The 22,275-nt window shown below is 38.8% G+C and overlaps 1 protein-coding gene across 1 annotated transcript; it reads left to right on the forward strand.

The window, feature by feature from the left end:
- The first annotated feature begins 463 nt into the window (after positions 1-463).
- On the forward strand, positions 464-21,918 carry NUDCD2 (NudC domain containing 2). Its single transcript, XM_053718579.1, has 4 exons — positions 464-704; positions 10,165-10,213; positions 21,037-21,188; positions 21,415-21,918. The coding sequence occupies exons 1-4, from the start codon at positions 516-518 to the stop codon at positions 21,496-21,498; spliced, it is 474 nt and encodes a 157-aa protein (XP_053574554.1). The 5' UTR covers positions 464-515; the 3' UTR covers positions 21,499-21,918.
- The last annotated feature ends 357 nt before the right edge of the window (positions 21,919-22,275 follow it).

The raw sequence follows: 22,275 nt of genomic DNA on the forward strand, positions 1-22,275 counted from the left end.
TTTAGCTAGCACTGATTCGGGGAGGGGGTAACATTCCTGCAAATAATATTTCATTGGTTATCCAAAATATGATAATTGTGTAATGTAACCAATCGGCAAACGAGAGCGATTTTGAGAACGAGGCGTGACACGCTTCCCGTATCAAGCAGATAATTCACTATAACTGGTTATTATTGTAAATATAAAATTGTAACGATCACAACTTTTTCATAAAAATACACGATTGAACTGTTTATGGTTTTAACCCATTAGCTGCGCCAGAGTGATCCAATGCATGAAAATGATTTTTTATCTGTTCATCATATCCCTTTGCCTATCAGAGAGTAAGGCAAAAGCACAATTTTATCCATGATTTTGTTCCGTAGGTAATGATGACGTTTCTTGAGTTGAGACATTATTTTGGTTCAGTCTGTGTAACTACTTTCATTTGAGTTTTGTAGAAAACATGTCTATAGATTTGCGCATGCGCATCCCTTTACTCGCCATAGTTCTCCTCGGTCTGGGGGCAGCTGACAATGTCGGTTCATTTCGATGAGCGTAGTGGGGTGGTGTCCTGTACAACTCCATGGGGTAGTTGGTCCCAGACCATGGAAGAAGTGTTCGTTGAAGTCCGAGTGACTCCTGGAACTCTAGCCAAAGAAATTCAGTGCAAGCTTGGAAGCAGGGACATATCATTAGCCGTGCGGGGAAAAGATATTCTCAAGGTGCGATAACGTTACTGCTTGAGGGTTTATAAAGCAATCAGTGTCAAACACACATAAACGTAATGCAAGTGATTTTTCTTACACATTGTAACAATATTGTGTGGATACGTAGATTCCATTTTTTTTGCTATTTCATTATTTAGATAGAGCATACGTTGATAAACAACATATTTCAATAAACTGATATGAAATTTGCTTAATTCTCATGGTATTCTTTTTGCTAAAGTAGCAGCAATACATTACTGGGAGCTAGCTGAACACATTTGGGTGTGCTGGTGATGACAAAATGCATAAATGTGCAGCCACCTGTCAGCAGTTAGTTCCCAGTATTGCATTGTTGCTCCTGAGCCTACCTAGGTATACTCTTCAACAAAGAATAACAAGTGGATGAAGCAGATTAGATAATAGAATGCATTGGAAAGTTGTTTAAAACCGCATCCTCTGTCTGAATAATGAAATAAATATATTGGGTTTTATGTCCCTTTAAAGGGACAATATAAACATCCAGAATAGGTATTTATACATAAACTACCCGTCCAGAAATCTACTTTATCTTATTTCTTGCTTTATCTGAATCATTAACGTTTAATTTTGACTTAAAGTGAAAGTAAATCCTAGCGTTTTACAAACACTAGGATTGACTATTGAAACAAATAAAGGGGACTTTCATTAAGTATAAGATACTTCATGTAGAAAGCTCTTTTATTTGATTCAATCGATCACCGTTTTTACCTTGTACAGCAGCCCACGGCAAAAAAATTTTTTGGCTAAGAGGTGACGTTTTCACCTCTTAGCCAATAGCCGTGCGGTAAATCCGGCTTGGTGCCCATGGGAGCCGGATTTACCGCACGGCTAGTGGTGAAAACGTCACCTCTTAGCCAATTTTTTTTTTTTGCCGTGGGCTCCTGTACAAGGTAAAAATGGCGATCGATTGAATCAAATAAAGGAGATTTCTACATGAAGTATCTTATACTTAATGAATGAAAGTGCCCTTTATTTGTTTCAATAGTAAATCCTAGCGTTTGTAAAATGCTAGGATTTACTTTCACTTTGTCACATTAAGCAAGATATGGAAAAAGTTATGGCCATTGTGTCAATTATTTTAAAAACTCACCAACATTTTAGCGCTATGTAAGCTGCTGTTATTATTATTTTAACAACTGAATAAACAAAGTCCATTTCTGTACTACATAGAAAAAGCCAATAAAGGAGAAAAAGTATCCAGTAGGTGATTAGGGGAAAGCAGTATGTGATTCCATACACAGACACACACAATATATATATATATATATATATATATATATATATATATATATATATATATATATATATATATATATATATATATAGCGAGAGAGAGAGGGGAAAAAAAAAAGTAAGTATTGGTACCCTTCTACTTTTTTAGGAAAATGCACAATTTTCACTGAACTAAGTAAAAATTTACAAAAGTAATTGGTATCCACTATTCTTTATTTCAAATGCAATAGAACAGAAATTTTTGATTTATGACTTCATGTTACGGTACCAACAGTGTACCAAGGGTTAGTACCAGGGAACAATGTCCTGCATAGGGAATCAGCAATTCACAACCCAGCCAGTTTCAGGTTTAAAACAGAATGTCATTTATTAAAGGCTAGATGCCTAGTATTTATACAGGTTTGACCCCAGATGGGGGGGTTGAAAGACTCTTGTACATTTAGATAAAAAGGGGAAGACGCCCTTTTATGAAACAGTAGAATTACATTACTTAAATACTTTACTTAGGCAGATAACAACTTAAACACATTTGGCTTGTCTTATCACCTAGCGTCTGCTCTCTGAGGGTGATTAAACAATGGCCTGTTTATTACTTAAATGTAATTATAGCACACAATAGCTGAGGCCAGAAAACCTGTCTTTAGAAATTAGATTCTTAGCTAAACACAATTAACTCCTTCAGTCCTGACAGAAGGGTCTGTCACATATCTCCCCCCTTGTGGAACACTCCGGCAGACCCGGCTTGACCCTTTGGCGGGTCAACCTGGGGATGACCGGACTAGGAGGTGGTAGGCATGTCAGTTTGCCAGGACAATCCATCTGTATTCCCGTTATGAGAGAGAATTCCTGTCCATACAAAGAAGGGTTCAACTTCCTCAGTGCCCAGACTAGGGCTAAACAGTCCTTCAAAATCCCATCAGCTTCTTTACGAGTTTTCTGTACCTGCTCTTTATAGGTATCCACAATCCCTTCATACTGACATAGGGTGCCCTTGAGTTGCTGCACCTCACTATGAGCCAGTGTCAGCTTCTCCTCAAGTGTCGCTAAGTTTGTCTTTAATGTTTCATGTCCCACTCTCAAGCTGGTGTTTTCTGCAGTCTGTCGGTGCAGCTTGTCTAGCAGAGATTCACGTTCTAAACGTGCTTTTTCCTCTGCGCTCCTCTTCTCCTTCATCAGCGCATTGTAACGGGACTTCCACGTATCAATAGCGGATAGAGATTTACTGAGCTCAGCGTCCTGGGGCTTAGCAGCAGGGGGGTCAGTCTCTGCTGCACGGATCTGAGCACGGGTAGTCACAGGGTTAACATCAGCGGGACCCATGGGAGCATAGGCAGAAACAAGGGGAGCCAAGTCATTTCCAAGAAGAACATCAGCAGGTAAGTCCTTCTTGACCCCCACATTCACAGGTCTAGCGCCCACTCCCCAATCCAAATGTACCCTGGCAACAGGTAGGCTGAACACATCGCCCCCTGCTACCCTCACAGCCACAGTGTCTCCAGTGTACTGTTTCTCAGACACCAAGTTCTTTTGAAGCAAGGTCATGGTAGCACCAGTATCCCGTAGACCACTGACCTTCTTCCCATTCACTTTAACCAGTTGCCGGTTATTCCGGTGGGCAGCTTGCACAAGGTCTGCCTCATGTAGGATGCTCCAGCATTCTTGCGCCTCTACGTAGCGGGCCGCAGGCTGAGAGTTACGTGGGATTCCGCCGGCGGGTCTTCTCCAGGACTGTGCTTGGTTCGCTGCATTTAGGGGACACTCTGGTCTTTTGTGCCCTAGTTGCTTACATCCAAAGCACCAAATAGGCTGTGAGTAGCCCCGTGAATTGAACCGGGCTCTCTGAGGGTAGTTCGTGGCCGGAGGCCGTGTGGTATAGCGGTGCGCCGGGGGTTGGTAACTGGCAGCTGCTGGGGTGACTGGGGGTCTGTACTCCACTCTAGCAGGGGGCTTAGTGGTAGCAGTGTCCAGTTTGCGGGCATCCATATACTCATCTGCCAGGTGAGCAGCTTCATGCAGGGTGGAGGGTTTACGGTCCCGAACCCACTCTCTAACTCCTGCTGATAACTTGTCAAAGCAATGTTCCAACAGGAATAGCTGCAGCACCTCTTCCCCAGATACGGCTTGGCACCCCGCTATCCAGTGAGTTGCTGTGCGGTGCACCTTACATGCCCACTCAACGTAGGAATCACCAGCTAATTTAACAGTGTCTCTGAACCGCCTCCGGTATGCCTCCGGTGTAACCGCATACCTGGAGAGCAGAGCCTCTTTCACAGTATTATAATCCCCAACCTCCTCATCTGGAATGGCCCGAAAAGCCTCACTGGCCCGGCCGGATAATTTTCCGGATAATATCGTGACCCAGTCCTCTGCGGGTACCTTGTGTAGTGCACATTGCCTCTCAAAATCCGCAAGGAACCCATCAATCTCTCCTTCTGTTTCCAGGAAGTTTTTAAAAGCTGCAAAATTTACTTTTCTCTTTTCCACTGGGTTTGCTGCAGCGCCGCTTTGGCGAAGTAGGTTGGCCTCCACAGCTGCTATGACCCGGTCGATAATTTCCGCAGATGGGTTGGGGCCATAATGTGCCAGTCTTATTTTAACCGCCCGATCAAAGCTTGCTTCTGCGGGGGTTCTGTCTGCTATGCTGGGCCCATTGGTTCCTTCTGTTCCTGGTACTCTTTCCATCTTAGTCAGTATTGTAATAATCCCCCTCTTCCTGAGGTTACTGGCTTGTGTAGTTGCTCTTCTGGGCGATAAGGTTCATTCCGTCGCTTGCCACCAATGTTACGGTACCAACAGTGTACCAAGGGTTAGTACCAGGGAACAATGTCCTGCATAGGGAATCAGCAATTCACAACCCAGCCAGTTTCAGGTTTAAAACAGAATGTCATTTATTAAAGGCTAGATGCCTAGTATTTATACAGGTTTGACCCCAGATGGGGGGGTTGAAAGACTCTTGTACATTTAGATAAAAAGGGGAAGACGCCCTTTTATGAAACAGTAGAATTACATTACTTAAATACTTTACTTAGGCAGATAACAACTTAAACACATTTGGCTTGTCTTATCACCTAGCGTCTGCTCTCTGAGGGTGATTAAACAATGGCCTGTTTATTACTTAAATGTAATTATAGCACACAATAGCTGAGGCCAGAAAACCTGTCTTTAGAAATTAGATTCTTAGCTAAACACAATTAACTCCTTCAGTCCTGACAGAAGGGTCTGTCACACTTCACATATTACTTTTAACACTAAAACAAATGAGAATAGCACAGATAAAAATATTGGTACTCTTAACGTAATATTTTGCCACAATAACTGCAATCAAGCACTTTCTGTAGCTCCCAACTGCGAGTTTCAGCTCTTTCCACAGATGTTCAATGAGATTTAGTTTTGGACTCACAGAGGGCCACTTCAAAACTGTCTAATGTTTTCTTCTCATCCATTCTTGGGTGCTTTTTGAGGTGTGTTTCCGGTCATTATCATGTTGGAGGACTCATGACCTGCGACCGAGACACAGCTTTCTGACACCGGGTTGTATATTTCGCTCCAGAATGCGTTGATACTCCTCTGATTTCTTCGTGTCCTGTACCCATTCTAGGCACCCAGTGCCAGAGGCAACAAAGCAACCCCAAAACATCACTGAACCTCCTCCATGTTTCACGGTAGGAATGGTGCTCCTTTTCTTTGAAAGCTTCTTTTTTTCCTTCTGTAAACATGGAGTTGTGATTTTCCAAAAAGCTATACTTTTGTTTATCTGTCCAAATGATATTCTCATAGAAGAACTGTGGCTTGTCATCATGCATTTTGACATACTCCTGTCAGACGTTTCTGTGTTTCTCTCTTAAAATGCAAGGGTACCAATACTTTAAGCCACGTCATACAAATATACATATATATATATATATATACACACACACACACACTTTATTATCTTTACTCTTTATCTAGTTACAAACCCATTAAAAATCAGTTTGCATTACTCTTAACAAAATTATTTTCTTGACATTTATTTGTGAGCATGAGCAGAATGGTTTTGGTACCAGACTGTTTCATAAGGAAACAGAGTTGGTAATGGTTTGGTTTTTGTTTGTAATCTGTACATAAAAAAAATCTCTCCAGAGTTGCCAAATGCAGATGATATAAAAGGAGTTATAGACAGAGGAAGAAAAAGTAGCATCTTTTCACCCTTGGGACTTTGTAATAAAGCCTAAATTAAAGAAAATGGGTATAACTGGTAATGTCATTTTTCATGCTACTGAGGGCTGATAACCGATATATGAATGCTATGTGTCTCCCCCCTGCTATGCCTGTAATTTGATTTGTGGAACTGAAGCAGTCACAAAATAAAAATAAAAAATGACTTTCATTTAGTAATATGATTGTGAAGGTTTAGTTACCAACTCCAAAATAAGTTTTTCTTCTTTTGTCTATAAGTTAATTTGTAGTACTGAAGGAAACACTTACCAGTTCCCAAAATGAGAGCTCACCACCACTTTCATAGTGCGCATTAATCCACTGTACTGCACTATTGCATGCTACCCCTCCCTACTCTGAAACTACTGCTTAAAGTGCAAGGCACTCTGGCCACATTAAAAAAAAAAGTGCTGTAGTTTAGTAAATGCTAAAGTAAAGGCTCAGACAACTGTGAGCACTATGTTAGAAAAAGCTTTGAGCGCACACACCTTAGAGCAGTGCTTTCCAAACTGCCGTGACACACTAGTGTGTCAATGTGTAGGTGTGTCCCTGCTTCAGCACAAATTTCCGCCTGCCTGCTACGCATATCATGTGATTGATACCTAGTGGGTCACAGATCATCTTAACCTATTGGCACAGCTCACCGGGAACTGAAACTATTCCCTTTGTCGGCACATTGGCTCCTGACTGCACGTGTAGTCTCCTCAATCGGTTTGTGACTGCACGTGTAGTCAGTGAGTGGGATAGCAGTGTGTTTGCAGCAGGGGCAGTAGTCAGTCGGACTAGGGTGGCAGTTTAAATGCTGAGCTGAAGTCAGTGTTTTGCATTGCTGCTCCTGCTTTTGATATATGGATAGGAAGTGGAAGCTTAAAAATGCTCGATGATGAAATGCAAGTGTCTTTATCTAATATTCCACCAAATATTCAGAAACTGTGTTCATCCCATCAACCTCATACATCCCATTAAAATAGTAAGTAGCTATTGGTGTTATTAAACTTTTTTTTAATTCTTGCACATACTTACTGTTACTTGTAAATACATTTTGTTATTATATATTTTTTTTTATTTTTTTTTAATTTTTTTAATTTTATTTAGAATAATTGAGCTTACACTTCATAAAAAGAAAGAACAAAGCATGCAAGAAGAGTGGTACAATATTATGTTTCAACATAGCGATGCATTGTGCTATCAATATAAAAACATATATCATATATCATATTACAACTATGACACAATGAAATGTTCTTATCACATCAGTGTATTTCTTGTGAGACCCAATTTTTAGCTAGTTAGACCTCTCATGGGTCTTGGAATATTTCTCTTGACTATAATATTGGGCTTATATAGGTAAACAATTGGGATTTAATAAGGAGAAGGCAAGGAGATAAAAGGGATAACTGAAGGCATAACTTAGTGTGGTAATAATTCCAGTTTAGAGAGATAAACATAAAAATAAAAATAAAATAAAGGGAGTCCCAGCTGGGTCACTGATTAAGGGTATGATTAGTAATCAGGCATTCCAGGTTTAACAAAACAAGTGAGTTATGATCCCCAAGTACAGCCAAACATCAACTATATAATTATTCTTGATAAGGGTGTAGATATGCATCTATATATAAACACAAATATATCGTGGTATGGCTTTAGATTTTATACGATAAATCTATGCATTACTTCTAAGCGTCATTACAGAGAGTTAGTTAGTAGCGGGCTAATTTCTATTGCATCACAAAGGTCTTGCCGAAATATTCCCTCTAATGCTCAGACCCATAACTGCGGCAATGCGTTTTATGTATTAAAGTTCTATCCCTCCATGCGGTCCCGGCCGCAGGCCACATGGCAGGGACTATAGAGACCCCAAGTATAAAAAACTATCACCTATCCTCCTGGAGGTAGACGCCCTTAAATATACATATGAAGGAAAATGCATATAATGGTAACAGACATAGAAATTGAACACTTTTAACTGATATGTTTTAAACCTTAGTGCAGTGTTAAGATGTTAATTAAAATTAATCTCTGTTGAACTGGCTCACATAGTTGATGATTCTCCAACCTTAACTAAACACATAATAAACAGTCAACTGGAAAGGTGCCTCTGTATATCAGATAGCAAACTCTGAAAAGTAAAAGGTCTCTTATGTAGAATGTCTTCTCAACACAGTCACGTTATTGAAACAATCAAAGCTGAGGCTGGACATTAAAACAAAATGGCAGATTATTGTTATGTGACTAGCGGACACCTGAACTATCCCTTTTCTGCCTGTGAGATACATGCATCGCTGCAAAGATAGACTTTAGTCTCTCCTAAAAAATGTTGTTGCCTCTTACGTGAAGGGTGTTGTGGAGGGCGGGAAGATCGCTCGGTGTAGTCCGGCTGCGTGTTGAGAGATAATAGAGGCCAGTGGGATATGTTTTTAAGAAGAAACCCTGCTGACTCTTGTTCCGATGGCCTCCGAGTCGTTTTTCGGGTTGGAGCTCCAGCAGACTTATGAATGCTCTGGGACGCCAGAGGAAGGCCAAGTAAGGAGGTTATGGGTGTTTCTTGGTCTAACCGGTCTGCCAAATAGCTGCCACGCTGCTTCACCAGTGTCAGGTTCCCTCTTGGTTGTGTTTTAGTGGCTTCAGCGTAGTTTGTTGTGGCAGGCCATTTCACTTGCCTTGCAGGCTGTAAAGGACCCAGAGGAGGTTCTGTATCTATGGGGCACTTCCCGTTGATTATTTCCACTGGGCTCACTTCGGCTTTCCCTCTATTCTGCAGGATTTGCATCAGTCGATCGTATGGTGCGGTGTCCATCATCTTGTTAAACAGCTTTTCGATTCTCTCCCATATCCTGTCCGATTGCTGTAAACTATCCACTCCCGTCAGGTGCTCCATTTCCATTATCTCCGTGTGAGGTGATGTCTAGGGGATACTTGTCGATATAGTCCTGCTAGCCCTTCTCACCTAAATAGATGGTTTTTAATCCCCAGTTAGGGACAGATACCTCGGATTTACCGAGGGGGAAACGCTGCCTTTAATGAGCCGCCGCTCCAGGCCCTTTATGCCCAATCCAGAGAACTGATGTCAAGATTATAGCTCAAAAATCGGCGATGAGCACCCAGAGGGGCTAAGGAATCTTAATACTGTATTTTCCCGATGTTTTGGCTGTACATTGATGCCTTTAACCGGCGGGTTTAAAGCTTCTCAATCAGAGCTCTTGGATAATGCGACCGACTAGGATCGCCATTAGGACACGCCCCCCGTTATTATATCATTTATGTAATTTATGTATGTGTCCGTATCTCTTAAAAACAAGTTTGTTTAACCTTCTGTTTGCTAGTACAACTGAATTACTGTGTCACGAAATGATGTAGGTCTAAAAAGTGTGTCACCAACATGAAAAGTTTGGAAACTCTGCCTTAGAGGGAACAGTGCTTTGGAATACACTTCCAATGTTTATTATGCCTGCATTTCCTATAATTTTAAATTTGAAAATTATTTTTCCTCTAAAGTTTTTTTTTTTTATTTTTTGGTTTCCTTTAAAGGGATAGTAAGCACCTTGTCGTTACAAGCCATTTCTGCTGTGTTGCTAAGAATAATAACATTTTTATAATTTTACTGCAATTATTTTCAGTAGCCAAACTCCACCCATTATTTACCTTATTTGGAGGTTCCAGTGTGGACTTTAATCTGCAGACAAGCTAGTCATGGTCATAAAGTTAGTATAAAGTACTCTGTTTTGCGGTTGTTGTCACTTAAAGTCAAATAGTTAAAAATATGTAGTAGGGTTAGCTTTGAGAAGTCAGCATGGTGCTTTTCATGTTCTATGAAGTAGAAATTGCTAAATTTTCAGAGCTAAATTACTTGAAAAGGGGCAAAATAATTAATGAAAATATATTTTCATACATAAATGTTTTATTTTATCTCAAGCTGTTTACTGTCCCTTTAATAAGACTTCATTTATTAAAGGGTTCAGATTCTACTCTTTGATTTGTATTTTATTTTTTACTATTTTATTTTTTTAAGGGAAGACTATTTGACTCAACAATATCTGACGAGGGAACATGGACATTGGGTAAGAGTTTGTATAAGTTACTTTTTTTTTAAAAATTCATTGTCAGTAATACACCTTTTGTATTTCAGGTAATAGTAAACATACCCCTTTTTAAATGTATATTTACTGTAGTAATACTATATGATTAATGGAAAAGATGTTATTGCATTTAAAAAAAAACAAAAATTATTATTAATTAAAAGTTGATTTTAAAGACTGACTTTATTTATATCTCATGACCCATTAGTCAGTCACACCTACTTATGAATGCTGTCCCTTTCCCTTTCTAAGCTCACTCATGAGCTTTGGTCCCCAAGTTATCAAGGTCTGTCGGACCTGATCCGACAGTGCGGATCAGGTCCGACAGACCTCGCTGTATTGCTCGCCGTATTCAGCATTGCACCAGCAGCTCACAAGAGCTGCTGGTGCAACGCCGCCCCCTGCAGACTCGCGGCCAATAGTCCGCCAGCAGGGGGTGTCAATCAACCCGATCGGGTTGATTTCTAGCGATGTGTGTCCGCCTGCTCAGAGCAGGCGGACTGGTTATGGAGCAGCGGTCTTTGTGACCGCTGCTTCATAACTGCTGTTTCTGGCGAGCCTACAGGCTTGCCAGAAACTCGGGGCATCAAGCTCCATTCGGAGCTTGATAAATATGCCCCTTGGTGTCTACCGGCTTCTCCAGGCCAGTCGGTAAAAATGTACAGACTCCGATATAAAATACCATTTTATGGAGACACAAAATATTCCCATGCAGCATATTAAAGATCACTATTTAAACTTATTAAATATATTTTGTTGCATGAAAAGGAGACCTTAAAGCTGATTATTTTGATTTTGAAACTAACAGGTAGTAATGCACACTGATTTTCAGGAGAGCATAAACACATATCCCTTTCACAGCTTTATTGAATGAACAGAGGCACACCCCAAAAGTATAAGACTAAAATACTTTACATTTTCAGTATAGGAGCATCCATTTTTAAAAATACAAAATACTGTACAAACATAACAAAATCCACTCTTTTAGATTCACTAAAGCATTTATTGTAGTATCACTAAAAATTGGAAATAAAGAAAAAAAAAAGCCATAAAGTTAAAGCTACTTAAATAAAGGTTATACACCTAAAATGTTGAGATGTCTGTATAATTGCGAAGCTCCATATATACCCTATAAACATTGTTAATTATAGGCTGTAAATAGAGTCAATGTGCATGTAAGAAGAAATACTTTTAATTAAATAAGAATACAGCTTATTGCATGAAATGTTTATCATGTGAATATACCGTGTATCTCTTTTGCTGCAAGTTAATTACATTGTTGCCATGTTATAAATTCTCTACACATTGCTGAGTAAGCCTATAAGGAATGGCTGCAAAGAAATTAAGGCTGTTGAATATCCCTTTACACATAAAGGTGATTGTAGACAAGATTAATTGAGAAAGTTATGTTCAAATGAAACACCTCTGCCTTGAGTGCCTTTGTCATGTTTTTATGATGTTTCAATAAATGTGCTTTGGTTTAATGCGCACCTACACTTTGTGTGATCTATGGACTGGTTGTGAGGATTTTCTGCTTGTGGATTGTCTTATTTTAGGGGCTTTGGTGAAGTCTCTTTATCCTACTCACCAGTGTTGTGGACCAGAGTTCCAGAGGATCTGTTTGCCGTGAAGAACGCTGAACCCATATCACAGAGTGCATACTGAGACTCTCTATAACATCTAAAATATATCCTAATTATTTAGCTGATAGTGATAAAATATTTTATGGTACCATTTACTATACTAGTAAATTTACCATTCTTAATACATATTGAGCTTTTATAAAGGAGTCAAGACTTCAAAAGTATGATTTTTATTATATTCATATGTTATCAGAATATTTATATTTACTATCATGTCAAGTATACTACATGTTTTAATTATCAATGTTATCCCTTTTTAATAAAATAATTTTATTACTCCAGTTCTTGATTAGATATAGTGATAGGTAGATATACTGCATACAGGCATATCTCATTTTTACCAATTGAAGGCTTGTGCCAACCAAGACTACTGGCACCATGTTTACAACATATATACACATAAATAACACACGAATAAACATATACACACACCTATTTATCCACACCACCAGCAAAAAGATTATGACTCACCGAAGGCTTAGATATTGGTTATCATTTTTTATCAATAAAGTATTTTTTAATTACGTTATGTACATTGTTTTTTAGACCTAATGCTATTGCACACTTAATAGATTACAGTATAGTGTAAATATAATTTCTTTCATGTAATTAGCAAGAGTCCATGAGCTAGTGACGTATGGGATATACATTCCTACCAGGAGGGGCAAAGTTTCCCAAACCTCAAAATGCCTACAAATACACCCCTCACCACACCCACAAATCAGTTTTTACAAACTTTGCCTCCTATGGAGGTGGTGAAGTAAGTTTGTGCTAGATTCTACGTTGATATGCGCTCCGCAGCAGGTTGGAGCCCGGTTTTCCTCTCAGCGTGCAGTGAATGTCAGAGGGATGTGAGGAGAGTATTGCCTATTTGAATTCAATGATCTCCTTCTACGGGGTCTATTTCATAGGTTCTCTGTTATCGGTCGTAGAGATTCATCTCTTACCTCCCTTTTCAGATCGACGATATACTCTTATATATACCATTACCTCTACTGATTCTCGTTTCAGTACTGGTTTAGCTTTCTACTACATGTAGATGAGTGTCCTGGGGTAAGTAAGTCTTATTTTCTGTGACACTCTAAGCTATGGTTGGGCACTTTTTTATAAAGTTCTAAATATATGTATTCAAACATTTATTTGCCTTGACTCAGGATGTTCAACGTTCCTTATTTCAGACAGTCAGTTTCATATTTGGGATAATGCATATGATTAAATCAATTTTTTCTTACCTTAAAATTTGACTTTTTCCCTGTGGGCTGTTAGGCTCGCGGGGGCTGAAAATGCTTCATTTTATTGCGTCATTCTTGGCGCGGACTTTTTTGGCGCAAATTTTTTTTTTTTCTGTTTCCGGCTTCATACGTGTCGCCGGAAGTTGCATCATTTTTGACGTTTTTTTGCGCCAAGGGTGTCGGCGTTCCGGATGTGGCGTCATTTTTGGCGCTAAAAGCATTTAGGCGCCAAATAATGTGGGCGTCTTTTTTGGCGCTAAAAAAATATGGGCGTCACTTTTGTCTCCACATTATTTAAGTCTCATTATTTATTGCTTCTGGTTGCTAGAAGCTTGTTTTCTGGCATTTTTTCCCATTCCTGAAACTGTCATTTAAGGAATTTGATCAATTTTGCTTTATATGTTGTTTTTTCTATTACATATTGCAAGATGTCCCACGTTGACACTGAGTCAGAAGATACTTCTGGAAAATCGCTGCCTGGTGCTGGATCTACCAAAGTTAAGTGTATCTGCTGTAAACTTGTGGTATCTGTTCCTCCAGCTGTTGTTTGTACTGAATGTCATGACAAACTTGTTAATGCAGATAATATTTCCTTTAGTACTGTTACATTACCTGTTGCTGTTCCGTCAACATCTAATACTCAGAGTGTTCCTGATAACATAAGAGATTTTGTTTCTAAATCCATTAAGAAGGCTATGTCTGTTATTCCTCCTTCTAGTAAACGTAAAAAGTCTTTTAAAACTTCTCATTTTTCAGATGAATTTTTAAATGAACATCATCATTCTGATTCTGATAATGGTTCTTCTGGTTCAGAGGATTCTGTCTCAGAGGTTGATGCTGATAAATCTTCATATTTATTTAAAATGGAATTTATTCGTTCTTTTCTTAAAGAAGTCTTAATTGCATTAGAAATAGAGGATTCTGGTCCTCTTGATACTAAATCTAAACGTTTAAATAAGGTTTTTAAATCTCCTGTAGTTATTCCAGAAGTTTTTCCTGTCCCTGATGCTATTTCTGAAGTAATTTCCAGGGAATGGAATAATATGGGTAATTCATTTACTCCTTCAAAACGTTTTAAGCAATTATATCCTGTGCCATCTGACAGATTAGAGTTTTGGGACAAAATCCCTAAGGTTGATGGGGCTATCTCTACTCTTGCTAAGCGTACTACTATTCCTACGGCAGATAGTACTTCCTTTAAGGATCCTTTAGATAGGAAAATTGAATCCTTTCTAAGAAAAGCTTACTTGTGTTCAGGTAATCTTCTTAGACCTGCTATATCTTTAGCAGATGTTGCTGCAGCTTCAACTTTTTGGTTTAGCGCAACAAGTGACAGATCATAATTCTCATAGCATTATTAATCTTCTTCAACATGCTAATAATTTTATTTGTGATGCCATCTTTGATATCATTAGAGTTGATGTCAGGTATATGTCTCTAGCTATTTTAGCTAGAAGAGCTTTATGGCTTAAAACTTGGAATGCTGATATGTCTTCTAAGTCTACTTTGCTTTCCCTTTCTTTCCAGGGTAATAAATTATTTGGTTCTCAGTTGGATTCTATTATCTCAACTGTTACTGGAGGGAAAGGAACTTTTTTACCACAGGATAAAAAATCTAAAGGTAAATTTAGGTCTAATAATCTTTTTCGTTCCTTTCGTCACAATAAGGAACAAAAGCCTGATCCTTCATCCTCAGGAGCGGTATCAGTTTGGAAACCATCTCCAGTCTGGAATAAATCCAAGCCTTTTAGAAAACCAAAGCCAGCTCCTAAGTCCACATGAAGATGCGGCCCTCATTCCAGCTCAGCTGGTAGGGGGCAGATTACGTTTTTTCAAAGAAATTTGGATCAATTCCATTCACAATCTTTGGATTCAGAACATTGTTTCAGAAGGGTACAGAATTGGCTTCAAGATAAGGCCTCCTGCAAAGAGATTTTTTCTTTCCAGTGTCCCAGTAAACCCAGTGAAGGCTCGAGCATTTCTGAAATGTGTTTCAGATCTAGAGTTGGCTGGAGTAATTATGCCAGTTCCAGTTCTGGAACAGGGGCTGGGGTTTTATTCAAATCTCTTCATTGTACCAAAGAAGGAGAATTCCTTCAGACCAGTTCTGGATCTAAAAAGTTTGAATCGTTATGTAAGGATACCAACATTCAAAATGGTAACTGTAAGGACTATCCTGCCTTTTGTTCAGCAAGGGCATTATATGTCCACAATAGATTTACAGGATGCATATCTGCATATTCCGATTCATCCAGATCACTATCAGTTTCTGAGATTCTCTTTCCTAGACAAGCATTACCAGTTTGTGGCTCTACCGTTTGGCCTAGCAACAGCTCCAAGAATTTTTACAAAGGTTCTCGGTGCCCTTCTGTCTGTAATCAGAGAACAGGGTATTGTGGTATTTCCTTATTTGGACGATATCTTGGTACTTGCTCAGTCTTCACATTTAGCAGAATCTCATACGAATCGACTTGTGTTGTTTCTTCAAGATCATGGTTGGAGGATCAATTTACCAAAAAGTTCATTGATTCCTCAAACAAAAGTAACCTTTTTAGGTTTCCAGATAGATTGTGTCCATGACTCTGTCTTTGACAGACAAGAGACGTCTGAAATTGATATCAGCTTGTCGAAACCTTCAGTCACAATCATTCCCTTCGGTAGCCTTATGCATGGAAATTCTAGGTCTTATGACTGCTGCATCGGATGCAACCTCTTAAGCTCTGTATGCTGAACCAGTGGTGCAGGGATTACACAAAGATATCTCAATTAATATCTTTAAAACCGATTGTACGACACTCTCTGACGTGGTGGACAGATCACCATCGTTTAGTTCAGGGGGCTTCTTTTGTTCTTCCGACCTGGACTGTAATTTCAACAGATGCAAGTCTTACAGGTTGGGGAGCTGTGTGGGGGTCTCTGACAGCACAAGGGGTTTGGGAATCTCAGGAGGTGAGATTACGATCAATATTTTGGAACTCCGTGCAATTTTCAGAGCTCTTCAGTCATGGCCTCTTCTAAAGAGAGAATCGTTCATTTGTTTTCAGACAGACAATGTCACAACTGTGGCATACATCAATCATCAAGGAGGGACTCACAGTCCTCTGGCTATGAAAGAAGTATCACGAATTCTGGTATGGGCGGAATCCAGCTCCTGTCTAGTTTCTGCAGTTCATATCCCAGGTATAGACAATTGGGAAGCGGATTATCTCAGTCGCCAAACACCCAGAGGTATTTCTTCAGATTGTTCAAATGTGGGGACTTCCAGAAATAGATCTGATGGCCTCTCATCTAAACAAGAAACTTCCCAGGTATCTGTCCAGATCCAGGGATCCTCAAGCGGAAGCAGTGGATGCATTGTCACTTCCTTGGAAGTATCATCCTGCCTATATTTTTCCGCCTCTTCTTCTTCCAAGAGTAATCTCCAAGATTCTGAAGGAATGCTCGTTTGTTCTGCTGGTAGCTCCAGCATGGCCTCACAGGTTTTGGTATGCGGATCTTGTCCGGATGGCCTCTTGCCAACCGTAGACTCTTCCGTTAAGACCAGACCTTCTGTCGCAAGGTCCTTTTTTCCATCAGGATCTCAAATCCTTAAATTTAAAGGTATGGAGATTGAACGCTTGATTCTTAGTCAAAGAGGTTCTCTGACTCTGTGATTAATACTATGTTACAGGCTCGTAAATCCGTATCTAGGGAGATATATTATAGAGTCTGGAAGACTTATATTTCTTGATGTCTTTCTCATCATTTTTCCTGGCATTCTTTTAGAATTCCGAGAATTTTACAGTTTCTTCAGGATGGTTTGGATAAAGGTTTGTCTGCAAGTTCCTTGAAAGGACAAATCTCTGCTCTTTCTGTTCTTTTTCACAGAAAGATTGCTAATCTTCCTGATATTCATTGTTTTGTACAAGCTTTGGTTCGTATAAAACCTGTCATTAAGTCAATTTCTCCTCCTTGGAGTTTGAATTTGGTTCTGGGGGCTCTTCAAGCTCCTCCGTTTGAACCTATGCATTCATTGGACATTAAATTACTTTCTTGGAAAGTTTTGTTCCTTTTGGCCATCTCTTCTGCCAGAAGAGTTTCTGAATTATCTGCTCTTTCTTGTGAGTCTCCTTTTTTGATTTTTCACCAGGATAAGGCGGTGTTGCGAACTTCTTTTAAATTTTTACCTAAGGTTGTGAATTCTAACAACATTAGTAGAGAAATTGTGGTTCCTTCATTATGTCCTAATCCTAAGAATTCTAAGGAGAAATCATTGCATTCTTTGGATGTAGTTAGAGCTTTGAAATATTATGTTGAAGCTACTAAGAATTTCCGAAATACTTCTAGTCTATTTGTTATCTTTTCCGGTTCTAGGAAAGGTCAGAAGGCTTCTGCCATTTCTTTGGCATCTTGGTTGAAATCTTTAATTCATCATGCTTATGTCGAGTCGGGTAAAACTCCGCCTCAAAGGATTACAGCGCATTCTACTAGGTCAGTTTCTACTTCCTGGGCGTTTAGGAATGAAGCTTCGGTTGATCAGATTTGCAAAGCAGCAACTTGGTCTTCTTTGCATACTTTTACTAAATTCTACCATTTTGATGTGTTTTCTTCTTCTGAAGCTGTTTTTGGTAGAAAAGTACTTCAGGCAGCTGTTTCAGTTTGATTATTCTGCTTATATTTTCAGTTTTTTTCTTTATAAGATTTAAACTTTATTTTTGGGTGTGGATTTTTTTCAGCGGAATTGGCTGTCTTTATTTTATCCCTCCCTCTCTAGTGACTCTTGCGTGGAAGATCCACATCTTGGGTAGTCATTATCCCATACGTCACTAGCTCATAGACTCTTGCTAATTAAATGAAAGAAAACATAATTTATGTAAGAACTTGCCTGATAAATTCATTTCTTTCATATTAGCAAGAGTCCATGAGGCCCACCCTTTTTTTGTGGTGGTTATGATTTTTTTTGTATAAAGCACAATTATTCCAATTCCTTATTTTTATGATTCGCACTTTTTTCTTATCACCCCACTTCTTGGCTATTCGTTAAACTGAATTGTGGGTGTGGTGAGGGGTGTATTTATAGGCATTTTGAGGTTTGGGAAACTTTGCCCCTCCTGGTAGGAATGTATATCCCATACGTCACTAGCTCATGGACTCTTGCTAATATGAAAGAAATGAATTTATCAGGTAAGTTCTTACATAAATTATGTTTTTTATATGCACTGAGAAACAAAACAAAATAAGTGTGACTCACTGTATTGCTATATTCGCTTTATTGGGGGTCTGGAACTGCACCTGCAATCATTGGCGGATCCAGGGGGGGGGGCAATGGAGCAATTGCCCCCCCCCCCCCCGAGAATATAGTGAGAGAGGGCTTCCCTGAGAGAGGAAGTTAGTAGACTAAAGCAGCTTGGCCGTGGCCGGGAAATGCAAGTGTGAGAGTCAGGGGACGGAGCGGACTTATGTGGAAGGATCGCGCCTTCTCTGAGCCATATGCAGAGGACACTGTGTGAGTTACGTATAGAGTAAGTTATTTACTCTGTCCTCAGGATGGCTCCCCGCCTGCTTCTTCCCGCTCTGTGCCTCATACACACCGGCCTCATCCTGCTTGTTGGGACCCAATCAGCTTCCCGGACCCGCAACAACACACGTGAGTACCGCCTGAGGTGCGGGTCTGCTACTGGCGATATAGCTGCGGCTGTACCCGGTGCCTAAAACACATCATAATATCAGGTGTTTTAGGCACCGAGTACAGCTGATAACCAGTAAATGTCACAGCTACAGATCTAATACTGGAGTCTGGAGTATGCCTGATATGCTGAGGTACTGTACGGTAATACTACTAGAGAGATTTCTGTGGAAAATCCTGGGGTGCATCTATATTTTTGGGGACTCCTGGGTTATATCATTATCTCTTATAGTGGGGGTGCCTTGGGTTGGGTACATATGTTATACAGTAGGTATACATAGGATAAAATAGATTCTTGGCCTAATATTCAGTGCATGGGGTACACTATAATATAATGGGATATAGCTTTAGTAACAGGACTGTTATATCTAATACACATGAACTTGCTAAATACAGGTGTTACTGGTATACAGTTATGGTATCCAGGTTTATTGAAGGCTATGGGTATTTTTTAGTTGATGAACCTAGAATTTAGCTAAAACTGTGTGTTTATATCTGACTCAATACACAGCTCTTCTACCACATGGTACATTTTTACTGGCAGAGCAATGTTAAAAGTAAGAATTATATTCTAATACAGAGGTTATGCTAACAGCTGTAATACCTGGGTTGCAGCTGCTATTGTGAGGGAATTTTGGGATTTTTTTCTATGCGACTTATTATATATATTGTTTACACTCTGTGTTTAGGTCACTGAATTTGTGTAGCAATATTTGATATGCAGTGGTGACATTTCTGACGTCCTCATTCAACTTACTAATAACTTATATATTTTATAGATTTAAGTATAGATTGTGTGATTCTGATTTATTTATATATGGTGCTATATAGCGCTGTCTGTTTTTTGCTTATATTCTATATTCTCTGTTATCACTCTATACTGTAGTGTCCAGACTGCCAAGTAGTAACAGCAATTATGCAATACTGTTTATTTGGGCATTCGTCTGGAACATTTTATTTAAGATTATGACCCTGCTTTTATTATTTGATTTGAATCTATACATTATGTCACTTAAAGGGTTTGCATAATTAGTAGATTGCAAGCTTTATTGGCAAAATTAAAGGGACTCTATAGTCACCCAGACCACTTCAGCTCAATGAAGTGGTCTGGGTGCCAGGTCCCTCAGGTTTTAACCCTTCAGATGCAAACATAGCAGTTTCTCTGCAACTGCTATGTTTACATTTGGGGTTAGTCCAGCCTCACTCTGTTGCTTTTAGTGTTTGGAAAGTGACACTGTTATCAGTATATTTCTACCTTTTTGCACATAATTGTGTATTGTTTGTTACGATTTTGTCTGTGAATATTCTGTTCTATAATCAGTATACAAACTCCTGATAAAAAAGTCTACAAAACTGTTAAATAATAAAGTTATATGTGGTTAAATGTCACCTGTTTCTAATTTTTTAAATCCATAATTTGGAAAGACAAATGTGACTGTTTTTAAATAAGGTTAGAGCTGTACGATAGGTTAAATAAAATAGTCTGTTCTATAAGCACTCATTATTTTCTGTCCGCCGCCACAAAAAAATCTGGAAGTGCCCCTCCCGAGACCAGGCTCTGGATCCGCCACTGCCTGCAATATCTCCAAGGTACTCCTGTATATAAATTATACAGAGACCCCCAGCTTGGATTATCATGTATATTACCATCAACATAACTGGTTTTCAAACCTGTCCTCAGGCCTTCATAACAGGCCACATTTTGAGGATATCCGAACTAGAGCGCAGGTGAAACAATCAGCTGATTAGTAAACCTGCTTATTTTACCTGCTCTCATCCAAGGTAATCCTGAAAACCTGGATTGTTGGGGGTTGAAAACCAGTGCTATTTCTATCATGCATGTGAAAGAAGAACATTTATGGATATTGAACATATTTTCCCTAAGAACATGTTAAGCAAAAAAATATCTAAGTTTAAACTAATATTTCAGTATTAGTTGTACTTCCTATTAATGGCAATTGGTTGATAATGACAATTCTGTATGCTATATTAGTGTAAATGAACTCACCTCTTCAAGAAGTATTAGTATTTATTATTTCAGGACTAGAACGTGTATTTTAGAAACAGTGATAGATTTTGAAATGTCCTATTTATTTCAGGTGAAATAAAATAAAAATGGACTACAATTTCCCTTATAAGGAATTATAAGTCTTAGCGTTATTTGTGTTTGGAGCAGGTAACCTAAAGATTAGGTGTACAGTTAGTGGCCATTTGTTTATCGTTGTCCCTAATGTTACAATTTTTTTTTTCTTTTCTTTCTACAAGAGGATCGGAAACTTATCAGAATAATTTTAACTAAGACTAATCGAGATGCTGGGAACTGCTGGACATCTTTATTAGAAGGAGAATATTTTGCTGATCCTCTGATCCAGGATCAAATGCAAAAGAAACTTACACTGGAGAGATTTCAGAGAGAGGTACAGTAGACAGATCCATTGTGTTTTATTTTTTTCATGTATTTATTTTTTGTATTCTCAAATGCAGAAACTAAAATAATCAATGGTATTTTTTGTGGTACATCAGATCCTTTACATTTTTATGCATTTATGTGACTTTGTAGTAGAGACATTTTACAACTGGAAAATGTGTTATGCCCGGAATTAAGAAGTAGTGACTGTCTTCTGCTTTTCTCTCTCTCTTCAGAACCCTGGATTTGACTTCAGCGGAGCAGAAATTTCAGGAAACTACAGCAAAGGAGGACCAGATTTTTCTGGCTTGGAAAAATGAATTCAATCTCCTATGGAGGACAGACTTGAATCTGTGATTTTTTTTTTAAATTCCTTCACATTGTATCAATACAGTATCGAACTGTATTTCTCACTTTTTCATATACAGGAATCTTGTGACTATCATCAAGAGTTTTTTTCCATTCTGTATTTATTATGAACAGATTCTGAAATGCAAGTTTTTTGTTTTTTTTTTACATTATTACAACGTAAAATTATAAACATGCCTTAGCAACTCTGTTCCTGATAGTGTGAGTGCAAAGCTGAGGTTACAAGAGTACAGGTATACTATTTCTAGATATCACAGTTTCATCTCTAAAGAAGCCTTATTTGTGTCAAACGTTGTAGCAACTTGCAACTTTTTTTTCTTTCAGAACCAATAGCTGCTTCCATAATAACCAATAAAAATAGATTCAGAATTTCTATTTAGTATTTATTGCTATGTTTACAGTCCTTACCGATCATTTTGTGTTTAAATATATTTATCCTTTAGAAAACCTCTTCATCATCCTTATATCCTGGCAATTAAAGTGTAAGAACAGGATGACTGCATTTAATATTACATTTTCATACTGTTAAATTGCACCATATATACATCAATAAGTTGGTGTAATAATGGCTTCTGCCCTAGAAACTGGGACCCAAACTAAACAATTTTAGCTTTTATCTGCTTTATTTCCTTCAAATGGACAGTAGAGACATATGTAGAGGTCATGAAGCCTCATCATTAAATATATGCATAAATCACTTAGTGGGAATGGGGAAGAATATACCCCTG

Source organism: Bombina bombina, chromosome 6, assembly GCF_027579735.1.
Source record: "Bombina bombina isolate aBomBom1 chromosome 6, aBomBom1.pri, whole genome shotgun sequence".
Taxonomy (NCBI): domain Eukaryota; kingdom Metazoa; phylum Chordata; class Amphibia; order Anura; family Bombinatoridae; genus Bombina; species Bombina bombina.